Source organism: Lytechinus variegatus, chromosome 2, assembly GCF_018143015.1.
Source record: "Lytechinus variegatus isolate NC3 chromosome 2, Lvar_3.0, whole genome shotgun sequence".
Classification (NCBI taxonomy): domain Eukaryota; kingdom Metazoa; phylum Echinodermata; class Echinoidea; order Temnopleuroida; family Toxopneustidae; genus Lytechinus; species Lytechinus variegatus.
The window spans coordinates 58,067,549-58,095,195 of NC_054741.1; the positions used below are offsets into that span (position 1 = coordinate 58,067,549).

Genomic DNA, 27,647 nt, shown 5'->3' on the forward strand with positions numbered 1-27,647 from the left:
TTAAATAAAACATTTAATTTCATCTGACAATAATAGATTGATTTTCACATTAAAATTGAGGACAAATTGTACTCATTGTCAATTAGAGTTATGCTTAAATTCCGATACAGACATGATATGTAACACGCAATCTTATTGATAAAGATGCATAAGTGTGCATCCTCTTTGCATGATTTGACCCATATAGTGAGACCTACACCTCAAGCAAATGAGAATTTAAGTGTGACTCCAAGATATACTAAATTCTTTGTGAAACACCCCCTAGAATCATCAAAATAACTTGTGAATATGATGAAACTACATGTAGTTCAAAATTTGTGGAAATAAAGGGGTATAGAATGTAAAAAAAAAATGATTTGAACAGATCAAAATTGGAATTTGAATAACAAAGACATGACAATTCTGAACAAGTCTTCAGAATGTGCCATGACCAAGCTGACGATGTCGTTTCCCCACTTATTGTTTTGCATATTGTTATATAAAATCCTATTTATTCATTTTTCCTCTCCAAAAAAGTAAATACAGGATTGACAAATGATTTAATGTTTAAGATCATCTTTACTGAATCTTATTTTGTTACAAGGAAGACATAATTTACACACATACATGAAAATATGAAATAATAATGATTTCATGTAACTATATTGGGAAAGGGAGGATGGGGATATGGCAAATATTGTTTCCTGCCAGGAACACCCCTTTAACCAATTGTCAACTGGGACTAGGTTGGTCCTGTACAAATCCTCTGCGAATGAAGAATTTAGAAGTAACTCAGAACAGCTCAGATGAGTTTTGTATAAAGTGAATGATGAATTCAACCTCGGTAATTGAGCAATTCAGTCCCACATTTCAAGTCTTTCCATCCAGTCTGTTAGGAATACCACAGTATTATCTGCATATTTCTAATCATTGTCCAACTTAAAATGGGATACACGGGACTGTCATGTTTTGTCGGCCTTGCTTTCCTTTTGCCGCGCTGATGAATCCTCACCATCTACTCCAAAGTTGGTGTCAAAGTCCTCTTTGCTTATCTGAAAATGACGGTGACAGAGAAATATTACGCCATTGTAGAATTAAACCCTGCTCATAACGTTACACTTGAGAAAAATGATCTTCAGTGCTATCCATCAACTTCTGAAAATAACAACTACACACACACATATACAAATGACATGGATTGAATTCAGTTGAAAGGCTCATGGATGCTGCACAAAACTAAAAATAAAGAAGTATCAATTTCTAATTTGAATGTGATGATGCAATTACAAGACCACTTTTTGCAGACCCAAGAGAAAGATTAAAGTTGCTGTTTCTAAATGCCACTAAACTTCTAGATTTTAGAGAAATAATATAAAAAAAATCTCTTGCCAGAAGCGACAAATAGTAGAAATAACATTTCGCTGGCAAGACATCTTTGTCTCGTAAACTTCACATTTTTGTGGCACTGTTAATACATCTGAATAAACCTCACAAGCTCATCCTGCAATTGGGCAACATGTCACCATCAATCTCCCCGTATATCTAATTCAAACTGGGCATTTTCTGATCAGGAATGTCCGCAAGAAATATGGAAGATGTTACAAATTTCCCGCTGATCTGAACTTTCCTTACAACTTTGTTGATAAAATGATCCTGATTTCAACGGATCACTGTCCCACTCTCCACCAAGGTTAATGGTAAATCAAGGTTTCAAATCATGGTAGTGGAATGGACCCTTAACGTATGTCCACATCAATTCTAATAAGGCACAAAGCACAACCATAACCATCATCCCAATTCCTCGAATCCACCGAGTGCTGCAGAACAAACGGCAGCTCAAAATCAATTTTGGATAATAAGAGTTGTGCTTTTTATTCTCAGGAAAAAGCGATATAAGAATATACATGTAGCTTTTATCATCATTAGTGAACAACAGAAGATATATATGTACCTTTCCTTTCTTGAGTTTCTTCAGGAGACGAACGTCATCTGCCAACTCATTGAGATCGTTTTCATCAAACTAAAAAAAAAAACAACGGATAAATATGAAATGTTGAAAAAGACAAAATTATATAGAACCTGTACAGTAATTACACACTAAAAAAAAAGGATTCTTGACTGCATTCTGTCAACATTTAAGCCTTCATAATTGCATTTTTTCTTACTGATTCACCCAAACACTCTGGTGAACACTGATATAAAATCTGTTCAAGCCCATTAAAGGTCAAGTCCTCCCCAGAAAATCAAGGTTTTAGGATTCTTATTGAATGAATGTTGAATTCTTGAATGTTTGAATTATGCAATATTTCAATTTTTACAAATTTGACAATAATGATTAACTTGACTGAAGTACAAAATGTTAAAACAATGGTAATTCAGTATGTTCAGGGAGGAATCAATTTTTATCTCAAATGACAATGAGGAGAAAATTAAAATATTTCATATTTCATAAAAATGAAATACAAAAAAATAGTGAGTGGGTGACATCATCAGTCCACGAATCTGCATACGTACCATGATGTACGAATAACTGTTTTATGAAATTTAATGAAAAAAGATAAGATTTCAATATTTTCTTTGGTTTTCATAACTTAACTTTGGTGTTATGCTGGCTGGATTTGTCTCCTTTCATTCAATCAATGTTTGACAAGGGCAAGGAATGGCCTTGCCCTTGTCAATATTAAGTGTTTTTGTATGGAAGATAGCTGATTAATTTTGGCCAATAGTGTTTGTTCACTTACCTGTTGTTTTCTCTTTTTGGCAGCTTCTTTTTTCTGCTTCCTCTCTCTTTTCTTTTCTTTCTGCTCTTTGTTCTTTGACCATGCTACACTTTTACCCTTTGAGCAAAAAATAAACACAGGCATTATCATTTCTACATACACAGCTCATTGGCATGACAAAATGAAATTAATTTTCACCCCCCCCCCCCAAAAAAAAAAAAAAAAAAACAACAACAAACATCAAAACAGAATAGGTATCTGCTTTACCACATTTAAGTATATTAAAAAACAAAATTATAAAATCCATTGAGGGAAATGCATATTATTTACACAACTCAGGGTACGGTAGATTACCAAGCATTAAAGAAAGAGAAGCACTACTTACCCTTCTTTGCCTTTTCCCTGAGTGGGGTGAGATAACTCCTTCTTCAATCAGCTTTTGTTTTTGTTTCCTCTGCTTCTCCCTATTCTTATCCCTGCAAAGAGCAACATACAATATACAAATAGCGAATAGGCATGAGTGCGATGGTGCAAGATTTCCCATAAGGTGAAAGAAAGATGCTCTATAGAGCTGAATAGAGCGTTCTTTCTGTCACCGAATGCGAAATCTCGCACCATTGCACGAATAAGAATATTCGCTATTTGTGTTGTACAACGCCTCGGAATCTAGCGAAAATATAAAAAAAAAAAGAGTTTTTCCCTCCAGTAATCTATGAAAAGGGAGCAAAAATATTGAAAGCGAAAAGCAAAATCCCACAAGCCGGGCCCACAAGCGCACATGATCTTGGACAGCATTGCGCATTTAGCCAGCGGGCTGTACGCGCATTGTCACCTTATTCAATGAAATCGCATTGTGACGTCACCTCCTAAAGCCGTGCAATGGTACATTTTGGACGGTACATTTTGGATGGTACGTCTTGTGTGCAACAGTACGAATGTGTGACATTCAGCCTCCCATTTGATCGCGTACAACAAGCTAAGTAGGCGTTGTACAATGATTAGTTGGGTTGATGACAGAGACCAAGACAGCCCCCTATCCCAAACAGAGATACTTGTGTCCAGCCAAGACAAAGACAAAAAAACAAGACAAACAATCACTGTCTAGAGAAGTGTCTCAATGCACATTTCACTGACAGATAAACTTAAAGCAGTATAATAAACTTAAAAAAAGAGTTCTTTCTTCACAGCAAGACATTTCCATCCAGAGGCAAAGATCAGAGAGCGTGAGACCACTTCCTTTGTAAGGGTGTTGCAAGAAACTTGCAATGGATTGCTAGTCAATTTCAGGGGCCTGCAACACAAAGCTTAGCAATGATCGTAGAACATTTTTCTATGATTGATTCTATTGACTACAATGTACAATCAATCGTAAAAATCAAAGAGTATGATTAATCGCTGACCTTTGTGTTACAGGACCCAGGTCACAAAATCAATATCAAGTCTTTTGATCTATTGCAAATTTACAACTGATTGATTGTCTGCTTCTTGCAAAAAAAATTTAGTTTGAACTGATCCATCACTGTCAAATTTAGATGTAAAATTTGCAATTGATTACAAATATTTTCTTGCAATGCTCCGCAAGACTGGATACAAGACAAACAAGTCCAAAATTTTTTACAACCATCGGATTAATCCATGGTTTATGCAGATTTTATTCATGAGTCTACTGTTTTGAATTAATGAGTCCACTCTTAAAACAGTGGACTCGTGAATAAAATAGCGTATTTAACCATGGCAACAGGCGTCAATTCGGCGCACTGTGACAAAAACGCGCATCAGCATCAGACAATTTTTGACATATGCGGTAAATAAGCGTAATTTATACAGGAAATTTGCATAAACCATGGGTTCAACCAATGGCTGTAAAAACCACCTTTGTGAACTCGGGCCTAACTGTTAAGAGATATGTCCCAATAGTGACAATGATCAATGCATTTATCAAGATTAATCCAATTTGTTTACATCTCCCTTCAAACATATAGAGAGAATTGCCCTTATTCACAAAGGCAGCTTAAACTCTTTTCTGGTTTAAACATTCTCCTAGATTTGTTAAAAAGTAATTGCTTAAACTATATCTGATGAAATAATCATATAAATTTTCTTTAAGTTTGCACATGGGGTAAGTGTAATTAAATGTACAATATACGAGATGGCTGTTTGAGCCTCCTTTATAAAAACACCACTTCAATCAAGTCTTCTAACAACATATGAACCAATGTAAGTCACAACATATCACATATTAAAACAATTCAATTACAATACTCCTAGCAATAAAATAGACCCACTCACTTGTAAGGTATTGAATTGTAGTCTACTTCTGTTGGTTCAAAGTCTGGGAAGTTCTTCCCTTTCAGCTCTGGCATTCGAGGAAGTCGTAGGAGAGCAAAGCCTCTGGCAAGCGCTGCAATGTCAAGCTCTGGTAATGTAAAGTTGAATGCATGTGATCAAATTCAGTATCTTTATAGCTGAACAATGGTATAAAATTATAAACTTGTTATTTTCCCTATTCTTACTTCACTAAGTGAATCGTCCGATTCATGATCATTTATACAAGTATAAAAAATTGTCAATAGAACTAGAACAAGAGTGTCGCTAAGGTGAGCACATAATACACCGGCCTGTAACGCGGAAAATGGAGTTATTGGCCAAGAAAGAAAAGTGGAAGGTGGCGACTTCACCTTTGACCCTCTGACCTTAAACCAATAGAATTCTCTGGATCTATGCTAGTATCATACAACCAAATTATATGAGCCTAGGTTAAGTTAAACTAAAGTTGTCATGTTAACAAGGAAAATTTAACGGACGGACAGACACCGAGCGTGATACTATAATACGTTTCTAGGACAGGCATATAAAAAAGATACATTATTTCAGCAAAGGTCTAATATACGGGGTTCAGACATTCTTAATCATAATGCCTAACCAAATCATAATGCCTAACCACATACAGTAATTTAATTATACTTTGATTTGTCAAATCCATAACATGTACTGTAATGTATGATTAAAAGATCCAAAGTTTCACAAGCTATATGTAAATCACTGTCTATAATATGAAAGAATTTTATCCTTTTATCAAAGAGTTTAAGAAAATGTGTGCCATTATACTCCCTTCCATGAATTTAAATAAACACATTCAGAATATTTTCATCCTTCACTACTCCATTGCTTATCTGATTCTGTATAGGCCTAGATGCTTCTTATTTTTCAAAATATTACCTAGTTTGCAAGAAAACTTGAATAAATACATACCTTTGACTCTGAAGATAAGACTGCACTCATGCTTTGCGTATGATTGGATGAAGGAGACAAAAGCTCTTGTTCCTTTCTCAAATAAAGCTCTGGAATATAGCAAGCATGATGAAGAAATATTAAATAAAATGAAATTAAAGCTGGCTGGTTAAGTCAAATAAGACAAAAAGGCAAGTTAAGGAGGAAATTATTACAAGAATGTATATTTGAAAAAAAAAATAATAAAGAATTCCTGGAAAAAATAGGACAAAGTTACATTTGCTATTATTAGAGTTGGGTCAAGGATGGAGAATGCATTTAATGGGAAAAATTGGAAGGATGAGATTGGAAAATTGCTGTTTGTGAGAGGAATACTCCCCAGGGAAAGGCCAAGCCAGAATACAATGACTGGCATAATAACATTCCCTGAAATACGTCATTCCGAGGTGAAAAGCACTATGAAAAAGCAAAATATTATTATTATTAATGGGTGATCTCGTTCATGGGAATTAAACCTAATTAAGAACTCTGGATACATAAATATTGGTCTTTCTCACCTGTCTTTAGTTGCTAGTTTTCTCAACTTAGGAAGAACATCCACTACTTCAAGTTCATCTATCTTCTCATAAGGCTCTAAGTGAACCTGATGAAATAAAAAGAAAAAAATAACGGTGAATTTGTTCAGTTACTTATTCAGTCAGAATTTCATATAATATTGAAACAAAAGTCAATACTGAGTAAAAGAAACAACAAATTTGTAAGTAGATTTCATAAAACTGGTTTGATATTGTTACTGCCAAAATATAGCCCATGGGTTGAGTGCATTATCTAAGTATGTTTTTTTAATTTGATCTAAGATACTTGACAGTTAATATAACTGTCACGATTTAAACATTCTTGCCAATGAGAGCTTATAATTTAACTCACATCATGTAAATGGTCACTACAAAGTAACATAATTCAGATCGATGTTTTAAATATGTAAGCTCTATTCTAAGGAATGCAGCCATTTTACAGATAAGTGAAAGAGAAAATGGTGCTGCTAACCTTTTGATTTATTTTAAGGAACTCAATGTAGCAATCCTCCGAAGGTCTTAAGAACACCAGGGCATTGCCTGTGTTACCAATACGAGCTGTTCTTCCACATCTATGTACAAAGGCACTGCAGAACAAGGGAAAAGGATTTGAAGTATGCATGGGTTGGATCATAAAAAAAAAACACATATGATAACTACAAAAATACAAAGTACAAATGTGACCACTAACTTTCCAAAGAATGGATGTAAAAAATGTAGTGCCATGGGGGGGGGGAGGAAAAGCCAACCGCATACATTCGTAATTCCGAAGCTTCGTAATTCCGAAGGTTCGGTTATTCCGAAGGTTCGTATTTCCGAAGGTTCGTAATTCCGAAGGTTCGTAATTCCGAAGGTTCGTCAATCCGAAAACGAAATAAGGTTCGTAATTCCGAAGGTTCGTTAATCCGAAAACAAAATAAGGTTCGTAATTCCGAAGGTTCGTTAATCCGAAAACGAAATAAGGTTCGTAATTCCGAAGGTTCGTTAATCCGAAAACGAAATAAGGTTCGTTAATCCGAAAACGAAATAAGGTTCGTTAATCCGAAAACGAAATAAGGTTCGTTAATCCGAAAATTAAATAAGGTTCGTATTTCCGAAAATGAAAATAATTCATTTTGGTAACAAAAACGATGTTGTCATTACAAGATTACACGATATTATGCAATGATAGTAATAACGATCGATGATGTGTGTTGGGGCCAAAGCATGTATTTCATTAAGAATTGCACCCTGATCAAGCATAGGCTAATTTCGATTTTATCTGAGCAATTGCTGCCTATATAAGCAAATGGTTTAATTAAAGATCCAGGGGATCAAGTGTGTTGGAAGCGTGCGAGCAACCTCTAGATAATAGGATTTGTATATTGGAGGGGATGTCATTTTTAATAACAGCTTCTGCTGGTAATAAAAATAATACTAATAATGATCCTTGTGAGATGTTGAAAGCGCGAATCGCAAGCTGAAACTAGTAGACATTTCATGTAACAAGACGTGAAGTGAGCATTCGGAGCATTTTTTGTAATCGTGAGAAAGATGTGTATCTTTCTAAAGAATTAATGCGAGGGCGAGTTGTAATTTGTTTATATACTGACCTGGGGCCCGTTGCATGAAACTTTTTACCTGAGAAAACTCAGGTTGTTTTTACAGGAGTTTTTGCCCTGTGCTAAAGTAATTGGCGGAAATCAGACTAACCTTAGTTTTCAGTTTTTACCGGAGTTTTCTCAGGTAAAAAGTTTTATGCAACAGGCTTCAGAAAGTAATCTTTTAAGGACTGCATTTAGTGACTCATGAATAGAATATATATCTCACGAACTAAATAATGAGAGCGCGAACCGCAAGCTTAAAATTTGTGATATTCCAACCTGAAAACTGGACATTTCATACTTCTTTTTTGTAACCAGGAATAGAATGAGTTCCTCAATAAACAATACTTGATGCGAGCGAGAAACGTGAGCCAAATTTTTCTGATTTTCCAACCTGAAAACTGGACATTCTATAGCATTCTTGTAAAAAAAATAATAATAGCTGGGAGAATAGTTTTCAGAACTGAAGTGGCTTCCCTGGGTAAATGATATCTTTATCAATATCATCATTCTAGGCCCACATGAAATTTCCAAAAGTTTGAGCACGTGATTCGCTCGCAACATCTCACAAGGATGCCCTTTTCACAGTATTGACCAAAAAGGTGAATTTTACATCTTCAGATTTGACTTTTCCCCCAAACCGCTTGCTCTCTACGCTCGCAGAAATGAAACGTAAATATATAACTTTAGCATGTTTAGTGATCACTTAAAAAATTGTGCTCAATTTAGTTACTACAAAAACACACAACCTCTTTACACAGATGATAATCTAATGGTGAAAATATCCGTTTGCACCAAATTGCCCCTATTGGCCCCCCTTTTTTTTTTACTTTGCCCCCCCCCAAAAAAAAAAATACGTTCCGCCGCCATTGGCTAAAACACGATCGTCTTCATGGCTAACTGCAAAAAGTTCTTAAAATGTCCCCTTTAGATCAGATCAGAGCTTATATATTTAAAAATTCTGTTCGCGCTTCTTGCTAGCAGTTATTATCTAAATTTAGTTACATAGGCATCTCGCTTTGAAGATCACAAACATATTGCCCATCATATTAACAAAAATATAGCTCGCGCTCGCATTATTTAAAAAGGGTTTATCATGTTATTACATATTTACTTTATTTTATAAGGATAAAGCTAATTATTGACTGTTAGGACTACCCTTTCAAAGAAACAAACAAAAATCAACTTTAAACTGCCGATCAAGGAAAATATGGCTAAAAAAAAATTCCCCCCCCTCTATTTGACGAAAGTTGGATCCGCCGGGAGGGAGGCAGGGGGCATCAAAAATGGAATAAAAAACAGGGGAATTAATATTTTCCAAAATGGGAAAGTTCCTTTTTCAAAAATAAATATGCCGTTTTTCATGTTTTTTCGAAATAAAATACTCTTTTTAAAGTATACAAGTTAAGTTAAGTTTTCAGGCTGGAATATTGATAAATTTCAGCTTGCGCTTCGCACTCTCATTCGATTGGTGAAATATGCATCCTAAAGAGGTCACTAAATGCTTTCTTTAACAGGTTCCTTTTCTGGTCAGTATGTTAAAGCTCGCGTTTTGCGCTCGTGTTAATTCTTAGTAAGATGCACACTTATTTTTAATGACAGCAGAAATCTGCTCGGATTTTTAAAAACTAATTTTCATTTTTTATTGAAATAACCTAAAGTTTAGCTTGTGATTCACGCTCGCAACACCTCGCAATAATGCCATTTTAAGAATAACTGACCACAAAAAACGTTATACAACTTCACCTTTGAATTTGTTTTACCAAGCCGCTCGCTCATTATACTCTCTCCCGAAAAATAAAACCTAAATATACATTTTGCCATAATAAGAAGTCACTTCAAAAAAGTTATTCTCTACTTAATCACTATCAAACAGACATTGACTTCAAGCAGATGATAATCTTAAGGTGAAAATATCACCACAGTCCCAATTTTGACGTATGAGTTTCATTTTTTGGCTTTACCCCAACGAAAATTCGTTCGGCCGCCCTTGCCTTCCCATCCTCATATGATAATTGAACGGCAACAGTGTCCCCCGCCTCTGCCTCTGCTTTTCCGGTTTTCATTTTTCGGATTAACGAACCTTATTTTGTTTTCGGATTAACGAACCTTATTTTGTTTTCGGATTAACGAACCTTATTTCGTTTTCGGATTAACGAACCTTATTTTGTTTTCGGATTAACGAACCTTATTTCGTTTTCGGATTAACGAACCTTCGGAAAAACGAACCTTATTTCGTTTTCGGATCAACGAACCTTCGGAATAACGAACCTTTTTTCGTTTTCGGATTAACAAACCTTCGGAACAACGAACCTTATTTCGTTTTCGGATTAACGAACCTTCGGAACAACGAACCTTATTTCGTTTTCGGATTATCGAACCTTCGGAATAACGAATCGTCGGAATTACGCCACAAATGTTCGGATTAACGAACCCTTTTTCGTTTTCGGATTAACGAACATCGAGGTATAGGCAATTTACGTGTTTCGGAATTACGAACCTTCGGAATAAAGAACCTTCGGAATTACGAAGCTTCGGAAATACGAAGTGTAACCAAGCCAACCGCACCACTTGCATGGGGTACAAAACAAAAGTAAACAGGAAAAAAAAGAGTAGAGAAGGTTAAAGAAAATGGAAATGAACATACTTAAATTATTCGAATATGATGGCAATCAAGGAAGCTGTAAGCATTCAAAGTGAAAGAGCCACACTTTTATTGGCAGTCCTGACAACTATGCTGCAATTTCAGCAAGAGTCTCTGGCATTTAATGTTAGAAGAGGCACAAATTTTGCACTTGCCCTAGGCGGTGTTAAAAAAAAATGTCACTATATAACAAATCACATCTAAGAGACCTTTGGGTGCAGAGCAGAATGAAAACTAACGTCTTACTAAACTATGGCTTATCAATTATTTTATGTCACCTTTTTATCATTCTTCAGTTCATGAACTGCAAAGCTTCCAGAAGCATACTTACATACAAATAAATTATTCTCCTCACGCTTACATAAAACAAATGTAAAGCCAAAATTAATAAAATTGTACTACTAACATCCACAATCATCATCATCAATGATTGAGAAAGAATTTCAGCTGGTTAAGCCCTATGCCTGATATTATTCAGATTATAGTGTATGGGAAATGACTTAACCCAAATTCCTCCTTGTTTACCAATTCAGAGTACATTTCACTGCCCTCTTTAATTGCTTGCTTGTCAATTTCATCATTCTTTAAAAGTAAATTTCATTCTTTGATTGACAGGTGGCATGAAGTATGAGGATCTGTTTGTCGATTTCTTGTTAATTTCATGCAATCAAAATTCACTGATGGTAAATTACATCTACATCCTGTGCAACAGCTGTGCCTTGTATATTTCAAAATTAATTGCTTTATCCAAGTTTGCCACACACAAACAAGTTTACAATAGCTTCACAGGAATGGAAGATGTGCATATATTGTGTGCAGGAATGAATGACTGAATCCAATGACTGTGTTAATCATAAATTTGCTAACGCCTTGCCCACCTTTTTTCTATACCAATTTCATAATTAATCTATTCTCCATTTCAATATGCTAACCTTTAGGTTTGCAGTTGCTCTAATTCTGATATTCATTTTTTTTCTATATTGACAATGCAGGTCATTATAGGATTGACACAAGGTGATGTTTCAACACAATAGATTTTGAAAATTTTGGAAATATTCTTTTGAGAAGATAACAGAAATTTCATTTTAATTTTCCTCTTTTTAAGCACAGAAAGTTTCAATGGAATGGTGGCTGTAATAAAAATTTGTTCATAATAATCTAGTTGCTAATTCAATGGCATACAAACCTGGCTATATCTCCAGCTGCTATAAGGGCGCTTGGTACATTTAAGAAATTAATTCTTCCAGGTACCCATTCAATACATTATGTAAGCAAACCTGTTTGATTTGGATGCTAATTTTTAAGTAAGCATATTGCTAGGGAATTCAGACTAGTGAATATTGGGAACAAGCTTTAACCGACAGTATAATAGTAGATTAGTAAAATAGGATTGAAAGTATCCTACCTTGCACTGGTTGGCGGGTCATACTGTAGAACCCAATGGACTTCTGGGATATCAACCCCTCTAGCCATCACATCAGTACATACCAGAATGCCACTGTAGAGTTTAATAAATAAATACTGATAAGATCAAGAAATATGAATACACGTTCACATGCAAGAATGCATACAGACTACAATTATTATTTAATTGAAAAAATGCTAACTCAATGTAATATTTGTAGATAAAATACCATAAATTCTTAATTTTTATAAAAAATATATATGTTTGACAAGAATCTTGAAATGAGTGTCTAGTTTAATGGATATGAATATAGAAAGTGGTTTATCTCATTTTGAATGAAATAAATAAATATTCTCCTCACCAAATTAGGAACATTTACAGGTATCATAGTACAAAGTATCTTCACCAAACTTATTCAAAGAAGTATCACTTAATGAACTCATGTTTGTAGATAAGATGGACTTGCAAATTGTTTTTTTTTATTCAACACCATGACATATACTACAGATTTATCTGGGTCAGAGAGAGAAAAAAAAAGTTGATCTTAAGCTTTCGTCAAGGATCAATAATGGGATATATATATACGTTTCCTCGTGCATCATTATAACATTCTAATCTTAAAGAAGTGAAGTGGCTGTTGATTACTTTTTTTTGCCAGCTGAATCTTTGTAAAAATTTGACTTTTGAATATATGGATATCTTACGCCCTCCCTTGGTAATGTCCAGATTTTTTTTAAAAATGAACCTTTTAACACTCGGTAATACATTAAGTGATTGCGTATCCTAATACTTCATACAAAGATCAAATCCTAAAATTTTCATCCTTTTCCATAATTGAAAAATGGTTTTACTTTGAAAACACAAAATTAAGTAGATATTTTTTTTATCAAGCATCCAATCAAAAATAAACATTCCAATGAAATAGTTAAATACATCCACTTAAACACATTTCAATTTAATATAATTCACAACACATCAGTTTCAGGACATACGCATAGATATATGTATGTAATGCACTAGAACAGTAACAGAGATTTTTAGAGGATGTACTAAATCAAGAAAGAGGCTTAAATAGCGAAAGTCCATGACATGTTAGAGTTTACTTACCTAGTAAGTTCCCTAAATTGACTAAAGATACTATTTCTCTTTTGTTTCATCTTTCCATGTAGCGAGAGGATGGTGGTATTCCGTACGAGAGCTTGAAGAGCTGCAGTGAAGTACTCCACACAAGCACATGTACTGAAGAAAACCATGTGTTTCTGGTCCTGGAATTAATGACCACAAATTTTTATCTATTTAATCAATCTTTATTAAAAACAAAGGATAATAAGATCAGACTGATTTACAATGTAGTTATCATAAATCTACAGGGTCTTCAATAAAAATCTGATGAAAATTTTGTTGACAAAAGGTATATTATCACTTTAAAAGGCACTTTAAAAAAAGGAAGGGCACAATCAAACTTTTTGACATATGAGGCTGTGGTGCAGATCAGTACTGCCCAATCTAATAAGCTATGTCTGTAAACTTTGACTCACTCTGTACTTTCGAAGAAAAGCAACCAACAACCTGAACTTCTCGTCACTTGGGCTAACCTAAAAGAGAGAAAAAAGAGTCAATGACAGGAGAAAAAAAAAACCTATTGAATTAGCAACACAAACATGTAAAACAAACACACAGAAAATATCCAATCAACGAGTAGCAAATACATTGAAATGTTGCAGTATACAAAATTAAGCTATTGTTAGGATGTAAAGTCATACTCTTGAATAAAGCAAAAAACAAAATATTGGCAAACCATTTTCCTTTTTGTCACTAAAGGGTGCTAATACTAACACTCTATCATTATGATGGCCTACAGGCCACCGCACACCTCATGACTGTTTGCGATCTGATTAGGAAACAAATCGCATTTTGCTCATTTTCTGAAAATGTGAATGAAACATATCATTTAACTTGAGGTTGAAATTAATTGAAAGAATAATAATATAACCATTTTGTAAAATTGTAAGCCTTTATTTTGGAGTAAAGGCCAAATTACCTTCATATCATAGCCAATCGCACGACTGCTATGACGTCATTACAACTGGATACTGAATTTGCTTTTGTTCTAAGGATGATAGCACAGTCACAGATTTGAACATAGGTTTTCGTACGAACATTCAAACATTACACAATAAGATACTCCAAGTCTCAATATTAGCATCAAATTGTACTTTTTATTCTAAAATTGAGTCACAGACAAACCGTAAGGTGTGCAGTCGCCTTTACATGAGAACATTAATCATGGTAACACCACCATAAGCCATTTCTATGGCAACATGGTTAATAACTACCTGCCCAACCCTACACTGATTTCTAAACACCATCTCCAAACTTTGTCTGATGATGCACAACAGTATGATTCTATTAATTCATCTGAGCATAAACAGAAATTCATATAAAATTGCAAATTACTCACCACATAGTAGTTTGTTAGAGTTACAGGTGTTCGTCTCACATCCTGTACAATAAACAAAAGTAAATACTAATATAAACATACAAGATGGTATAAACAAATACATTTCTGTTTGTTTTGTTATATATGCCCTTTGATAAATGAACATGCATGCATGTGGGCTTTAATACCAAAATGGTTAAACCCATCAACACTAATGCTGAACTTTTTGCAACCATGGACAAATACCACACAATACATTGAGCACAAAAATAAAAGGTAATCAGTAAAAGAGCAATATTGGATAACTGAAATGGTCTTGTTTCATAAATATAATCATAATATTCTTGCATTTAATACAAAAGAGGTTAGATTAATAGTGCTGTCAGATGGAAACTTACAGTAGATGAAGTGTTTTTTTCTTTGACAACAATCCTGACTGGATTCCTAAGTCCCGCCCTAATAAGTGCTTCGACTTCATCTGTCTGAGTGGCTGAAAACAAACCAGTCCGTCTCTGTTTGGGGAGGTAACCCAAGATTGTGTTGATGCTGTCAAAATATAAATAAGACAAACATAACTGAATGACAATACAATTATGCAATACACAATAAATTACTTAAGGCATTATTCACTTGGACACTGTGGCTCGTATTCTGTAATCGGGTTTAACTTAAACTCAGATTTAAAGTTGTGGATTAAGTATGGATAGCCAATTGTTACATAAATCACTAACAGTAGAGATATCACATTTCAGCTCATTTTGCTCTTAAATCATTCATAATTGTCTAGGAAGTATAAATATATGATTGTCTTCACCATCAACGAATCAGGAAAAAGCACAGTAAATATAAGAAATATACAACGTAATACAAATTTTGACACGTTTGGCTTCCCATAATTTTAGCACAGAGTTAGACCACTGTCTAAGTTAAACCCGACTTCAGAATACGGGCCTGTGTCTTTTCATTTCATCTGACTTTAATTTGTAATTTACATCATAATCATTGAAGCATTGAAGTGTTGGAACTTAAAGTATCAGACCTACTGCTCAGGAGGATGAGCTACTGTGTGATCCCAACATGAGCAGTGTAATGTAGTAAATCTCTGCTTCAAAGGCAAGTACTTTACTTCTGCTTTTCACAGGAAATTATTTTTGAAAATCGGGTCAATTCAAATTCACCATGCACTCCCCCCCATCTGTAAATACCTCTTTGTGAATCCCATGTCCAGTAATCGGTCAGCCTCATCCAACACCAGGACCTCCAGAGACTTGACCATTGCTGGTAGACTGATCCCTGTAGTGGTTCTCTCAAACAGATCTTCAAGACGACCTGGTGTGGCGATCAGAATGTTGGCTCTGGAGAAAGAGAGTGACAAATAATACATTGCAGCACTAGCATCATTTTGGCATGGCACTTCTCTACATTTGCAACTTTCCACCCTGGTTTACTAAATGGGAACGTGGTTCTTAGGAAGGAATTCCTTGAATGCTCGAGCATCAGATCAAGGTAACATTACAGTGCTAAAGCCATGGTAATAGTACTCAACACTTGGAAAACTTGAATAATAATGTACTATATCCTGTACAATGTTGCATATTATTAATATGAATTCCATTCAGGTCATCTGATCATCAGGCATGAATCCAGGGGGGATAGGTAGGTGTGGGTACACTCCATAAAATTGCAAGAAAAAAGGAGACAGGGAGGAGAAAAATGAAAAGCCCTTCAGAAAAATCCTGGACTGTTTATGCAGTTTTCTATCTTGATTTTCCGCTAAGGATTAGATGTGGCCTTTTTAAACCTTGTTCTCCAGCTTGAAACAGGATTTGTACAATCTCGATCTCCCATAAATTGGGGCCTTTTTCTTGAGAATTTGAACTTTGATCTTTTCATGTTTAATGTGTTCTGAAGCTTTCAAGGTTCAATTTGTATCTACATGTCTAATACTGCAGTCACATTTCCCCTACGGCAGCTGTACGGCAAGTCCAAACCAGCCGTTTTATTAATTTTTATTCAAACCACCTGTATGTGGCTGGTACAAAAAAGTAAAATATGGCCGTTTTCGACTCACCATACGGTCACCGTAGGGGAAATGTGACTGGGGTATAAAGAAAGTTATCCATTTGTTTTTCTATCAAAAGTATTATCACACCATCATTGATAGTGTAGTGTGCCTCTATATCGTTTGGCGCGAGAGATCGAAAGATCATTTAATTTCATAAAGACAGACAAAAAATAAAAAGGGAAAGGTGAGTGATGGGCTAAACATTGTCAAGTTATCAGCATTCTGTATCATATGCATGCAAATTCCATCTTTTCCTGTAAGATATAGTTACTGTAATCCGTGGCTGAGGATGATATAAAAGACAACATAATCAAGCAAAATACAATCGCAATATTTTACTGACCCTTCTTGTAGTTTCTCCAGGTCGGCAAGAGGACTGCTGCCCCCTATCAGAAGAAGTTGTTTTAGACTGGGAAGGAGACTAGTGAAATGTTCCAACACCTCATTGATCTGTGTCGCCAATTCTCGTGTTGGTGTGATGATAATGGCACCAACCTTTGGAGGAAAAAAATTGTTTTCCAAGTTTGAGTTGTAATTCTTAATCAATGGTAAATCAAAGATCATCATAACATTGATTAAGGTGTTGGATCATTAAGATTGTTGTCAAAAGATGTTACGATCGCAGCCTTGACGGATCCTGTGTCAAAAATGAAACCTCCTCTTTCTCAACCAAAAGACATACTCAATATCTTTCTCCTCTTTCTGTGTGTGTTCAACTACTTATTACTTTGAGAATTATTTATTGAAAAATGCCCCCATTCTGCTTCCTTAATAAGATTTGTGTTAGGCCTTTGTTAATATCAGTTTCAGTTTCAATAACTTACATAAACTAACAAATACATGTAAGTATATTACTGTCTCAATGTCTTAATGTATTCTTGTCTCAATGTCTTCTTCTGTAAGATGTACAAGTTTGATGAATCCGTACCTCTTTCTTCTTCCACGGCTGTTCTCTCCTTTGTAGTATTTCTATGATTGGTATCACAAAGGCTAGTGTCTTTCCGCTGCCTGTCACCTGTTAGTTGCATACAAAAGATAATGAACAAATTACCTGAACAAACTGAAGAATGCGTGTCTGAGTATGGAAGCCTGGACATGACAGATTTCTTGTCAATTCAATATTGTTTGAAATGTAAATTCATTTTTTTAATTAATTGCATAATATTAAATTTTCAAAATTTTGAAGCCCTTGCCTGTCATAGTCTACCTATATGGTGCACTTGCGGAATATGACAAAAAAGATATGACAGGGTCGGGTGTCATAACTAACTTCGGTCAAGTTGTCCTTGATCTTTGCAGATAGGGCTTTATGGAATGGTAGCAGATAATAGCTCACTTTAGTAAACAAGTCAGACTTATGGCAGTGTTGAAAAACAGGCCACTGGTTCTTAATGTTTAGATGTTATGGAATGCCCCCAAGTATCTACTCATAAATAATTTGAGGTTAGAGTGTCAACACTCATTCGAACCACAAACATACCCTAACCTGAGATGAAAGTGTGAGCAAGGTACTTACTGCTTCTGCAGCCACATCCTTGTTCTTCAGAAAAAGTGGAATTGTTGCTGCCTGATAAAAAAAGATGAACAATTTCATTTATATCATACAATCACATCTGTATTCACTTAACTCACAAAGGGCTATAGGACAAGCTGTTTCTAATAATATCCCACCTCAAAAGGAAAGTGACTCTTGATTGTTCTTTAGTTTGGAACAAACTGCTCCAGGAAATGACAAAGGCTTTGAATCCAACTCTCCCCACAAGCATTATTTTAACTGGGATGTGCCTCACGAAAACTTGAAACAGGGGTCTAAGGTATTGACTACAAGCTGTAAAACATGGGATCTTGGGAACTATGATCTATTGTATAGTGAAAAATTGGGTCTAATGAACTGCATGTATGTGCATGTTCTCTGTACCACAATAAAAGAGCATGCTTAAAGGTCAAGTCCATCCCATAAAAATGTTGATTTGAATGAATAGAGAAAAATCAAACTAGCATAATGGTAAAAATTTCATCAAAATCGGATGTAAAATTTATGGAAGCTTAAAAGTGCCACCGAGATGTTGAGATAATTATCTCGGGAAGTCGACATCTTGATAGCAAAAGATAAGATGACGAGATCCTGGATCTCATCATGTCGACATCTTTTAGAAGAGATGATGAGACGACAAGATCCTGGATCTCATCATGTCGACATCTTTTAGAAGAGATGTTGAGATGACGAGATCCTGGATCTCATCATGTCGACATCTTTTAGAAGAGATGATGAGATGACAAGATCCTGGATCTCATCATGTCAACATCTTTTAGAAGAGATGATGAGATGACAAGATCCCGGATCTCATCATGTCAACATCTTTTAGAAGAGATGTTGAGATGACAAGATCCCGGATCTCATCATGTTGACATCGTTTAGAAGAGATGATGAGATGACAAGATCCCGGATCTCATCATGTTGACATCTTGTAGAAAAGATGATGAGATGACAAGATCCTGGATCTCATCATGTTGACATCTTGTACAAGAGATGATGAGATGATGAGATGATCTTGTCATCTCAACATCTCTTCTAAAGATGTTGACATGATGAGATCCAGGATCTTGTCATCTCATCATCTCTTCTACAAGATGTTGACATGATGAGATCCAGGATCTTGTCATCTCATCATCTCTTCTACAAGATGTCAACATGATGAGATCCGGGATCTTGTCATCTCATCATCTCTTCCAAAAGATGTCAACATGATGAGATCCAGGATCTTGTCATCTCATCATCTCTTCTAAAAGATGTCAACATGATGAGATCCGGGATCTTGTCATCTCAACATCTCTTCTAAAAGATGTCGACATGATGAGATCTGGGATCTTGTCATCTCATCATCTCTTCTAAAAGATGTTGACATGATGAGATCCAGGATCTTGTCATCTCATCATCTCTTCTTAAAGATGTTGACATGATGAGATCTGGGATCTCGTCATCTTATCCTTTGCTATCAAGATGTCGACTTCCCGAGATAATTATCTCAACATCTCGGTGGCACTTTTAAGCTTCCATAAAAATTAGTTATGGAATTTAAAGCTTCGCTTATTTTTCACCAAAGTGATATGCACAACTGTGTCATGCAAATGAGAAGGTCGACGATGTCTACCACTATTTCTTTTGTTTTTTATTGTTTGAATTATACAATATTTCATTTTTTACAGATTTGACTATTAGAACCAACTTGACTGAGCCATATAGTATCAAACAATGCTAATAACACATGTTCAGGGAGGAATTAATCATTGTTTCACTTATGTTTCGGGACGGAAGATGGCGCTGTGAAGCACATAACGTAATTTGCAACTGGTGAAAAAGACCGAGGAATTTTAACGAGATGAAGAGGATCTTAAAAAATCAAAATATATATAAGTATCTGGAAAAGATTGAAGACGAATCAGAAGCCATAAAAGAAGTAAAAAACAAAGAAGGACAACAAAATATGGAAACAGAGCCCGTTGTCGACCATGCCGGGTCGCGTGCTGAAGAACTAGACACCCGCGAGGAGCCGAGCCTGAGGCGCGGACCGGGGAGAGAGTCCGGCGCTCCGCCGGAGGATGGACATGTTGAGAAAAAACGTCGAACGAACGGGCATGACAGCGAGGCAGGTAACCCGATTGATATGAAAGAAATGCTTCTTACGATCATCACCAAAGTAGATTGTACCAATAATAAAGTTGACAAAATGAATGTGAACTTAGATCTGGCCCTTCAGAAAATTAATGAAAATAGAAAAGACATTGACAAACTGAAAGAAAAGGAACAACACACTGATTTTGAGCTGAAGGAAATGAAGGACAGAGTTAGAGAGCTTGAGAAAGAGAATGCAAGAATGAAGGGTCAATTTGTTGATCTTGCAGCCAGAGAAATGAGATGCACTGCTGTATTCTTTGGCTTTCCTGAAGGCTGTGAGAAAGGCAATTGTGAGAAGCTGATTCAGGCCTTTGGAGAGTCTCATTTGGATCTACGAGGGCAGGATTTATGCATAGAGAGGGCACACCGTTCAGGTCAGCGATCTGAAAGAGGGGCACCCCGCCCGATTATGGTGGCATTCAATAGGTATACCACAAGAAGCTCTGTACTTGCAAGTGCTCGAAAACTACTAAAAGACAAGCCATTCGTCTACGAGGGGAAGGGGAACCCCATATTCATTGATGAAATGCTGCCGAAGGAGATAAGAGACCAGCGAAAGAAGATGTCGCATACCCGACAGAAGCTGAAGAAAGAGCATGGAAAGGCCTACTTCAAGTATCCGGCTAGGCTGTTTTATCGGGACAAACAAACACAGAAGGAAGAAGAGTATAAACAAGGCTTATAAGATCATTTTGTTCACCACGCAAAGCGTCACTCCAAGCATGAAGCAAGTGGTTGGGAAAGCCGCAATCATTCTGTTTTTTTGTTTGCCGTTATATTGTAATTGTTTGTGTTTTTTAGTGGGACCATCGTCTGATTTTTTCAAACAATGGATTTAAAATTAATGACGCATAATGTAAATGGATTAGGGGATTTCAAGACTAGAAAACGATACTTCAATTTCTTATCGAAATTAAAAAAGGACATAATTTTGCTACAAGAAACACATTCCACAGAAAAGGATGAGATATGGTGGAGGAATCAAATTAGATCAGACATATTATTTAGTCATGGTACATCAATGAGCAGAGGAGTTTGTATGATTTTGAGGAGAACACCTGATATTAAACTTCTCGACTCGATTAAAGATAAAGTAGGTCGCTTTTTATGCATCAAAGTTGAAGTACGAAAGGAAATATATATCATTGTTAATGTATATGCACCCAATAATGAAAAGGAACATGTGGAATATTTTACTGATCTTTATTTGAAATTACAAGAATTTAATGATGAAGGACACAAATGCATAATAGGAGGAGACTTTAACTTTATACAGGACTTGGATATGGATAGAGAAGGTGGTAGTATGAGAACAGTGTGGAAACGTTCATGTACAACAATAGAAAAACTGAAAGAATGCTTTTGTCTTATTGATATTTGGAGAACAAGAAACCAAACAACAAAGAGGTTTACATGGAGGAGACTTAATCCATATATTCAGTCAAGACTGGACTTCTGGTTGGTCACAGACGCTCTGCGGTCTGTTGTCGTAGAAAATGATATGTACCCATGTGTCTTATCTGATCATGATTATGTAACCTTGCAACTCCATATTGAAAAACAAAAAATGGGACCCTCATATTGGAAATTTAACAACAGCTTACTAAGGAATGAGGAATTTGTTACAGCTCTCAGTGACAGCCTCCCATCTTGGGTTGATGAATGTGAACAAAAACATAAGAAAATGTTGTGGGATTGGCTGAAATACAGAATTAGAAAATTTACCATCCCATACTCAAAGAAGAAAAAAGGTGAAAAGGAAAAACAAAGACAAGAACTAGAGGAGGAATTGAAAAATATATGTGAAAGTATTGAAATGGAAGGAAATGGCTTAGATGAAGAAGTTGTAGATAGAAAGAAATACATTGAAGAGGAATTACATAAATTGTATGATTATTTTGCAGAAGGGGCAATTTTGAGATCGAGATGCAATTGGTATGAAAAGGGGGAAAAAAGCAACAAATATTTTCTTTCATTGGAGAAAAGCCAGGCTGAAAATACATCTATTGATGTATTAGATACGAATGAAGGGACTTTCAGAAAACAACCAGACATTCAAAGATTTATCAAGGAATATTTCACTGATTTTTTTAAAAACAGAGATATAGTAGATGAAGAGATCTCTAACAATTATATTTGTCATAGTAATCTGGAGAAAATAACAGAATCAGAAAAGGTTTCATGTGAAGGTTTAATCTCATGTAATGAAGCAAAAGAAGAACTGGTTAAAATGGCTAAAAATAAAACACCGGGAAATGATGGCCTAACAGTGGAGTTTTATGAAACATTCTGGCCCCTGGTCTCAAAATATATGATAGACTCTTTCAATGCAGCTTACAAAGACCAGTCTATGTCAGTTTCACAAAGACAAGGGGTGATAAAATTGATCCCAAAGCCCAATAAAGAAAGATCCTTATTGAGTAACTGGAGACCAATTACTTTGATAAATGTTGATGCAAAAATCCTTTCCAAATGCTTAGCCAAAAGAATTTCTAAAGTAATAGGAAACCTGATTAACTGTCAACAGACAGCATTTATAAAAGGTAGAAACATTGGTGAAGGAATTCGATTAATATCAGACTTAATGTTTTATGCAGAAAATGAAGACTTTCAAGGCATAATTATGGCGTTAGATCTTACCAAGGCATTTGACTCATTAAGCCACTCATTTATTTTTCAATGTCTGGAAGCTTATAATTTTGGGCCTTCGATTATCCAATGGGTAAAAACTGTTTATAATGATATCAATAGCTCTGTTCTCGTAAATGGATTTACTACAGGCTATTTCAAAGTAAGTAGAGGAGTAAGACAAGGGGACCCTCTTGCGCCCTTATTATTTATTTTGGGATTAGAGGTTTATTTGAATAGAGTTAGAAATAATGACAGTATAAAGGGTTTTGAAGTGGAAGGAAAGGTAATAAAATATACTGCTTATGCAGATGACATAACATGTTTCTGTAAAGACCGTCACTCCCTACAACATGTATTTTTAGAGTTTGAGGAATTTTCTAAAATATCTGGTTTATGTATCAATAAATCAAAAACTGAAGGCATGTGGATTGGTAAGAATCGTCATCTAGGTGAAAAGGACAGTGTTATCTTATGGCCAGAGAAAGGAATTAAAGTTTTAGGCATCTTCTTTTCATATGATACAGAAGAAGCAAGGAAAAGGAATTTTGAAACCAGAGTTAAAGAGATGAGAATTGTACTAAATAAATGGAAAAACAGAGGACTTACCTTGATTGGCAAAACACAGATATTGAAAACTTTTATAATGTCCAAAGTAATTTATTTATTATCCAACATCTCATTACCCATTGCTTTTGTTAAAGAAGTTGAGAAGCTCATGTTTTCATTTTTGTGGAATGGCCCAGATAAAATCGCACGTACTACTATGTTTGCTGATTATGCAGAAGGGGGACTAAAATTCCCAAACATTCAATGTATGATCAACACTCAGCTAGTGAAATGGGTCCAGCGATATTTCTTTAGATCAAATCATAGTTGGATAACCTTGTGTGAATATTTTGTAAAGTCATATGGTGGAAAATTTATATTTGTCAGTAATTATGCAATGGAGAAACTACCAAAAACTAAGGATATCCCTCCATTTTATATTGCTTTATTAAAAGCGTGGTTAAAGACGGATATCTATTTGGACTTGGTTACTAATGATACAAGCCAGGTTAGCATACTGAGACAAGGTGTATGGAATAACAAATGCATATTGATAAATAACAAGTCAATGTACTGCAGTGCCCTTCATGAAGCAGGGCTATCTAATATTTATCAATTATTTAACAGTGATGGAAATTTTTTACATTTTGAGTATTGGAATGGAAAAGGCGTTAAAAATAATTATTTTCTACAATACATGGCAATAATCGAGTCAGTGAAGAAAGAATGGAAATGTGAATTCCATCCCCTAATATTACAAATGTTTTGGGATAAAAATAATGAATATCAGTTACAACAAGAAAAAGTGTCTTCTGCATTATGTAATGTGAAATCCAAAGCAATCTACAAGAACCTTTTATCTGGGTTGATAACCAGACCAGTTAGTGAACAATTATTTTCTACAACCTTTAATATTCAAGATGATGACTGGTCTCAAATCTACACCCTTCCGTTCAAGTGCACAATAGAAGCAAAAATGAGAGTTTTTCAATTCAAATTAATTCATAATATACTGTATACTAATCATAGATTGTTTAAGATAAAAGTGGTCGACTCAGAAACTTGCACGTTCTGTCACTCAAATTTAGAGACACCTGTTCATTTGTTTTATGACTGTGATGTTATTTATAATCTTCGACGGGAATTTATCTATAAGATTGGCAAGAGCTTTAATACTAAGTTTGAAGATTTTACTAAGAAAAGAATGATATTTGGATTCATTATGGACTGGAAAGGCCCCCACAAAATGCTACTAAACCATTTGGTACTAATGTTCAAAAGATATGTTTACGTAGAAAAGTGTAAAAACACACAACCATGTATAAGAGGGCTAATATCTTTTATTTCTAATATTAAACTGATTGAACTTAACATTGCAAAACAGAGGCATATTGAAGGATTGCACTATAAAAAATGGACCCCTGTTGAAAAAATCTTTTGATTATACCATTGATATACAGATAATGTTATTTGTTACCCACTTTTCATGTACAACTGTGATGTATGTTTTTGTATCGTTTTGTTTGTGAGTGTATCCTATACCATTGTAAATGTGATTGATATCATGATTATTGTTGTACATACCGATTGTTTGATCAATAAAAAGTTTAAAAGAAAAAAAAAAAATAATTGTTTCACTTTACAATGAAGAGAAAATACTGACCAGGATGTGCATATAACTGTTTTGTTAAATTAAGCAAAACTTTAAAATGTCATAGCTTTCTTATTTCACATCCGATTTTGATGAAATTTTAAATATTATGCTTGTTTGATTTTTTTTCATTTTATTCAAATCAACTCCTTGTTGGGGTGGACTTGTCCTTTAATTTCCAATTTTGAGACTGATAGAAGTGCGGAAAAAAGTGAAACAATGTGAAATGTAAGAATATTAGTTTTTATTGTTCTTTAAAAATGAAGGTCGTGTTGACTGTTGTTGCATGAGTTTTAGATTTTCCCCCATAAAGTTCCACCTTTGTCACTCAGAGTATCAGAGCGATTTTTGTACCTTGATGTTCAGGTAGGTGTAGCATAGTGTAGCAGTTGTGAAGTGGAGTGGCACCTATACGAACATCACTTGAGGTACTCCCCCCACACAAGTATGAGGTTAATATGCTAAACTAAAACTAACCTCGTACACCGAACCGCATTTGGCCCTGGATTTCTATGTAGTCGGCAAACATCACCTCATTACAGAAGTAGTATTTGCCGAAACTCCTTCTCGCTACTCACCGAGGCTTTTTCTGGTGAGTAGCCATACAATATTTTTTCTTTTAATTCATTAATCAAAATCATACAAAAACAAGCAAATTTGCTTTCCTTGGCCTGGAAAGTGACTTTGCATGTCTCTTCTACAGAAATAAAAGGAAGCCCGATGGTGGCGCTAATAAATTTCACAGCCTTGATTCAGCTTCTCGTTAATTTTATAACTGTGTGTCTAAATTCTTTGAATGTGCACTTCTTATAACTACTTGATTAAATATGGGCACCAATGAACAAAATAGCTTCAAAAACATAATTTAAGATTATTATTGGCGATGGTAAAACTTTTTTGCAAATAATTTATAACGATGACTAATCGCTCGCCCTCCTCTGCCAAAAACTAATGTTATTTGTCACGCCACAGTTTTAACAGGCAGCGACGTCAAGAGCAAGAAAAGCTAAGGAACAGAGTGCTAAAATAACCAAGGGGACTACACACCCATGGGTTCATATCGTCTCGCGAGTGAAGGATTATCAGTCATACGCACGCGACACACCACTACACTTCGAAAATACAGTGGGCTTTTGCCCACATAAAATATTATGTATAAATAAATATTCCACATCCTGCTATGACACTTACCGAATCATTTAGATCCTTCCGTGACTTCTCCTTGAAGTTTCTTTCTAAAAATATGTATATTTTCTTGATCTTTAGTGAAGATTTTACGGAGATAGAAATCAGTCAGCGTTGATATCAATTTTCTCCTGAAGAGGGCGCGCGATTTATATTCATATCAAAGACACGACAAGGGAAAGAATAGGCACCTACACTATTTTACACGCATATCGACGCAAGGCATTACGTATACGTATTATTGACGTTCGTCAAAGCTTGTACTGCTGGTTTCTTTCCAGGCACGTATATTATTTTCATTTTTTTTTTATCAGTCATCTTTTTAAATTAATGCAAATGAGTGTTATCATCACCAATAATAATCATTAATTATGTTTTTTGAAGGCATTTCATGAATTGGTGCCCATAATTAGTAAATTAATCATGAGGATTGCGCATTCAAAGAATTTAGATACAGTTATAAAATTACCGAGGAGCTGAATCAAGGTTGTGAAATTATTAGCGCCACCAACGGGCTTCCTTGTATTTCCGTGGAAGAGACAAGCGAAGTCACTTTCGAGGCCGAGGTAAGCAAAATGTGCTTTTTTTATCGGATTATTATTTTATTATTATTTTTATATTCAACAAACTCTTGCTACTTACCGGCAAGAGCCCCGGTGCGTAGCGAGGAGCTTCGGCAAATATTACTTCAGCAATGAAGCGATGTTTGCCGACTACTTCGAAATCCAGGGTCAAACACGGTCTATTGTACGAGGTTAGTATGTACTAACCTCGTACTTAAGATTTCGTAGAAATACTTTATTTCGTCTTTCGTGCGATCGCATGGACTCAGTCATGGAGTGTTACTGTTACTTTTATCTGGATTCAACTGGCCTGGCTCCAGGAATCTCCCAAAAGTGGAAGGATCAGCACAAAGAGAGAGTTGCATGCGTCGTGCCTTGATTTTTTCCCGTGCACGGTGGCATGTAATGAACCCTTTTTTTGCTTGGGTGCCCCCCCCCACGTCAAGTCAACTAACACGAAAATCAGTATGTGGGACAGCACCTACCTGAACAGGAGTCATTCTGTCAAATTTCATTTTCTTCAAACTTGTCTTCACGCAGCAACTGAGTGAAACAGGGAGCTCCTTCCATTTCCCCTCCATTACAATATGATAAAACAAGGAACAAGAATGAAAACAGTCACCCAATTTGTTTAGAACTTAAAAATTCTAGAACGTGCGAACACGGCCAAGAGCAGGCGCAGTCAAGTGCAGACTACCGGACCGGTATATGCCGGGTAACCGTCAAGACCGGTCAAGTATCCAAATAATGATA

At 35.4% G+C, this 27,647-nt stretch overlaps 1 protein-coding gene across 1 annotated transcript; it reads right to left on the minus strand.

Moving 5' to 3' along the window:
• Positions 1-356: 356 nt before the first annotated feature.
• LOC121408465 (ATP-dependent RNA helicase DDX55-like) lies at positions 357-27,583 on the minus strand. Its single transcript, XM_041599944.1, has 18 exons — positions 27,380-27,583; positions 18,159-18,209; positions 17,571-17,657; positions 16,986-17,137; positions 15,783-15,932; positions 14,976-15,123; positions 14,599-14,640; positions 13,676-13,732; positions 13,245-13,402; positions 12,138-12,230; positions 6,978-7,092; positions 6,488-6,573; positions 5,952-6,040; positions 4,989-5,115; positions 3,085-3,175; positions 2,721-2,816; positions 1,931-1,999; positions 357-1,031 (listed from the first exon to the last, which is right to left on the minus strand). The coding sequence occupies exons 1-18, from the start codon at positions 27,473-27,475 to the stop codon at positions 942-944; spliced, it is 1,797 nt and encodes a 598-aa protein (XP_041455878.1). The 5' UTR covers positions 27,476-27,583; the 3' UTR covers positions 357-941.
• Between the last annotated feature and the right edge of the window lie 64 nt (positions 27,584-27,647).